The 3769-nt window shown below is 37.7% G+C and overlaps 1 protein-coding gene across 1 annotated transcript; it reads right to left on the bottom strand.

Moving 5' to 3' along the window:
• Window positions 1–810: 810 nt before the first annotated feature.
• Window positions 811–2036, bottom strand: LOC143593011 (uncharacterized). The gene is made up of 2 exons (XM_077072763.1): window positions 1855–2036; window positions 811–1753 (listed from the first exon to the last, which is right to left on the bottom strand). The coding sequence occupies exons 1-2, from the start codon at window positions 2034–2036 to the stop codon at window positions 811–813; spliced, it is 1125 nt and encodes a 374-aa protein (XP_076928878.1).
• Window positions 2037–3769: the final 1733 nt, after the last annotated feature.

The following is a 3769-nucleotide window of genomic DNA, read 5'->3' as shown; positions in this document are numbered from 1 at the left end:
GTTGGTTAAGAAAGAAAGGATATATGGCCAGCAGGATGAGTTGATGGAAAAGACTCATGGTGTTAAGACTAGATTTGACCGTATATGGATCCCACGCCATGGAAATCTCAGGGGTCGAATCTTAGATGAAGCTCATAAATCAAGGTACTCATTCCATCCTGGAGCTACAAAGATGTACCAAGACTTGAAAAGAGATTACTGGTGGCTAGGAATGAAGAACGATGTAGTAGATTATGTTAGTAAGTGCTTAACTTGTTTACAAGTCAAAGCCGAACATCAAAAGCCTTATGGAAAGATGCAACCGCTAGAGATTCCTGAGTGGAAATGGGAACACATCACCACGGATTTCATAACTAAGCTACCCCGTACAGCTAAGAACCATGACACTATCTGGGTGATTGTGGACCGTTTGACCAAGAGTGCTCACTTTCTGCCTATACGAGAGGCTATCTCGTCAGAAACGTTAGCAAGCTTGTTCATAAAAGAGGTTATATCTAAACATGGAGTACCTTTATCCATCGTGTCTGATAGAGATACACGGTTTACTTCGAGGTTTCGGAAGAAGTTCCATGAAGCTATGGGAACGAGATTGAACATCAGTACGACGTATCATCCTCAAATCGATTGACAGTCCGAGAGAACGATCCAAACCCTTGAGGATATGCTACGTGCTTGTGTCTTAGACTTTGGTGGAAGTTGGGATGATCACCTGCATCTAGCAGAGTTCTCATATAACAACGGTTACCATTCAAGTATTGGTATGCCACCGTTTGAGATGCTTTAAGGTAGACGATTACCTGCTTGAACAAATCAAAGAAAATTACCTGCTTGAACCTTTCCAAAGATAGACCTATCATTCACCAATTTAATAAGTGCATCAAGTTTGACCTTAAAAAGCCGACATAAAATATCAGGTCTATCCTCCGACTTTAACGTTGTATCCTTAAGAAATCTTTTAACTTCTGGCCAATTGGGATTACAGGTTATGGTTATGAAAAAATCGGGATAACCAAACCATCTACAGAGACACATAGCGTCTAGGTAATTTTGCATCATATATCTTGCTCCGCCAGTAAATGAGGATGGTAGAATAACACGTTGACCAGCACTTAAAACATCAGTATTTCCAACAGATTGCATACCTCGTAAACTTTCGTAAGTATCACATCGTAGCTCATGTTGTTTACCGCGTATAAAATGTAATCGTTGTGCCTCAATCATCGTATATTTGTCAACTAATATTTGCTGAAACAAACGCCTACCATTTAACATGGTTGAAAACCGATTTGGCCTGTCTTGAATATGATAAGCAAAAAACTCACGTATTGTAACCTTCTTGCGTGCTGCGATTGATGATGATGAAACATGCTTATGAAGTATATTAACCTGATAACCATCTTCACCAAAAGGATGAAACAATGGGTATTGAAGAGGTGTATACGATGGATGAAGTTCACTGATACGCTTTAAGGAACCTGATTGCTTGGTAACAATTATGTCTCGGTTATCTACAGCGTCACCAATATCACCGACAATTAAAGCGGCAACTTCAGAAATGGATGGTAGGTTATATTGTCTCGCATCATGCTGTCTTGTCCCAATAATACGCAACTTCAAATCGAGTTGTGGGTTTTCTTCAAAACAATCTCTTACCATCCGATAATCTTGGACCAAATGATTATTTGAATCTAACATCGTCTTCAAATAATTTATAATATAGATCTCTAGCTCATCGTCCATTGATTTATTATCACTGCCAACAACAAAAAAAATTACTAAGATTATAAATAATATAAAAGAAACTAAAAATTAATAACAAAACAAAAGTCGAGGAATATCGTTAAAAGTATTTACCCAAAAACACCCTGTCGGTTAGAAACCTCGTTATTAGTGTCGTAAATGTAAAGTTGAGAAAACCTTGCTTTACAACCTTCTAATGGTAAAAGACTTCCCAAGCAATGATAGTTTTCACCGCTAAGGCGAAACGTATATGGTGCATTGCCTCTGTTTATGGAATGGTCAATCTTTCCTCCCATAGACGTAAACGAAAACATCGAATTGAAACATCTAATGTTTTTCAAGAAATAACTTACTCATGGCGGTCTCAGCACGAAATAATTCAAGATAAGTATCATCTGGTTGTCTAACATCGGGAAGTTCGACTTTGCCATTATAACAACAAAGGGAAAAAGCTCCTTCTTCATTACTACTACTTGGTCTGTTAACTTCGGCTTTCCACAACAAAGCATTGCAACTATTGATTACCATGATCAAGATATTCTAGTAAAATTTCAATATAAGATTTTGGAATTAATTAGTATACATAAATACTTAATAAATAATTTAAAGTAAATTATGAAATAAATATCATACCTGACGATATTCCTTTATAAACGTCTACAACATTTGGATAATGAATAGTTGTAGCATGTTCATTTAAATCAGCCATAGGTATAGGTACTATAGGGGTTCTTTTTCTTGACCTTCTGTGAAAGGTTGTAGACTACTCCGGAATGTCATTAACAACACAAGACGCGTTTTGATCGTTCTTGGACATTATATTTATTTATACAACATGTTCAATACTATAAAGGTTGTCAACAAAATATTGAAAACTACACATATGATATTCAAAAGATAAATTGAAAATTTATTTTTTAATTACTCCGTATTAAATTTAATATATGAAATATTATTATGTGTTAAATTGTAAACATCTTTAAGTTAAAAAATTATGAAACGTTTCATTATACAATGTTAATATTATAAGTTGCTGTAAATCAGGACAGAAGTGCAAAATGTATATAATATAATCTTTTTTAATAGAAGGCTTATTATTAAAATGAAATTATTCTTAAAATTTAATAGCATTTGTAAGTCCCCCCCCCCCCCCCCCGCGGGGCGTCGCCGATCGATACGAGATCCGCACGATGTCTAGGAGTGCGGAATCCTCCTAGACTCGTTTATTAGTGTAGAAGACGAAGAACACGATTACACACAAAACACATACACGAACAAACACACGAACGGGATAAACACATCTGCAGATCTTTTCATATAATAACCAAACACGTTACATACCGAACATAAACATAAACACGGCCGACCCGAGGTGAGCTCTACCTCGGGCCGTCCCACACGGCTCTCCCTCTCGGTTTCTCTCTAGACAATTGAACTGTAACACAAAACTCTCTAACTCTCTGGATACACAAACCTAACCAAGACACACATATATATATAAACAACTTCACGGGCTTGGGCCTGTAGGCGAAGTTGTTACAACTTCGCCTAAGGCGAAGTTGTTCTAACTTCGCCTATGGCAGAAGTTGTTACAACTTCGCCTATAGCGAAGTTGTTCTAACTTCGCCTATGGCGAAGTTGTCCTAACTTCATACTTCGTTTCCGCTGATCAGAATTGCATAGCAACGGTCACAAAATGCACCAACAGACTCCCCTTTGACCGTTGCTCTCAATTCTAACAAACACAAAAGATCATCTGTTACAAAACATGCACCAACAGACTCCCTCTTAACTGATGATCTTCTGTTTGCTTTTCAACCAGTCGTGTCTGAAACTGTCGTGTAGCTTCACAAATCTACCAATCACCCAGCGTCTTCCATATCAGATCTCCCCTTCAGTGTAAGCTTCTCCGACTATATAGATTGAGGTCTTTGAAATGCATGCATCCCCGTGCCTAATTGATCATCTCAACCAATCACGTGAGTCCTTCTGACTTCACCAACACGTGAAGTTGGGCTCCCTCCACAAC

Source organism: Bidens hawaiensis, unplaced genomic scaffold (assembly GCF_021521415.1).
Source record: "Bidens hawaiensis isolate Kalapana, Puna unplaced genomic scaffold, B.hawaiensis_p1.1 tig00041620_1, whole genome shotgun sequence".
NCBI lineage: Eukaryota > Viridiplantae > Streptophyta > Magnoliopsida > Asterales > Asteraceae > Bidens > Bidens hawaiensis.
This window is presented reverse-complemented; position numbering and strand designations above follow the sequence as displayed.

Coding starts and splice junctions, on each gene's coding strand:
- LOC143593011 (XM_077072763.1), bottom strand. CDS start 2,036: ATGGGAGGAAAGATTGACCATTCCATAAACAGAGGCAATGCACCATAT. Junction 1,754..1,854: donor AACCGACAGGGTGTTTTTGG/GTAAATACTTTT, acceptor TGTTGTTGGCAG/TGATAATAAATCAATGGACG.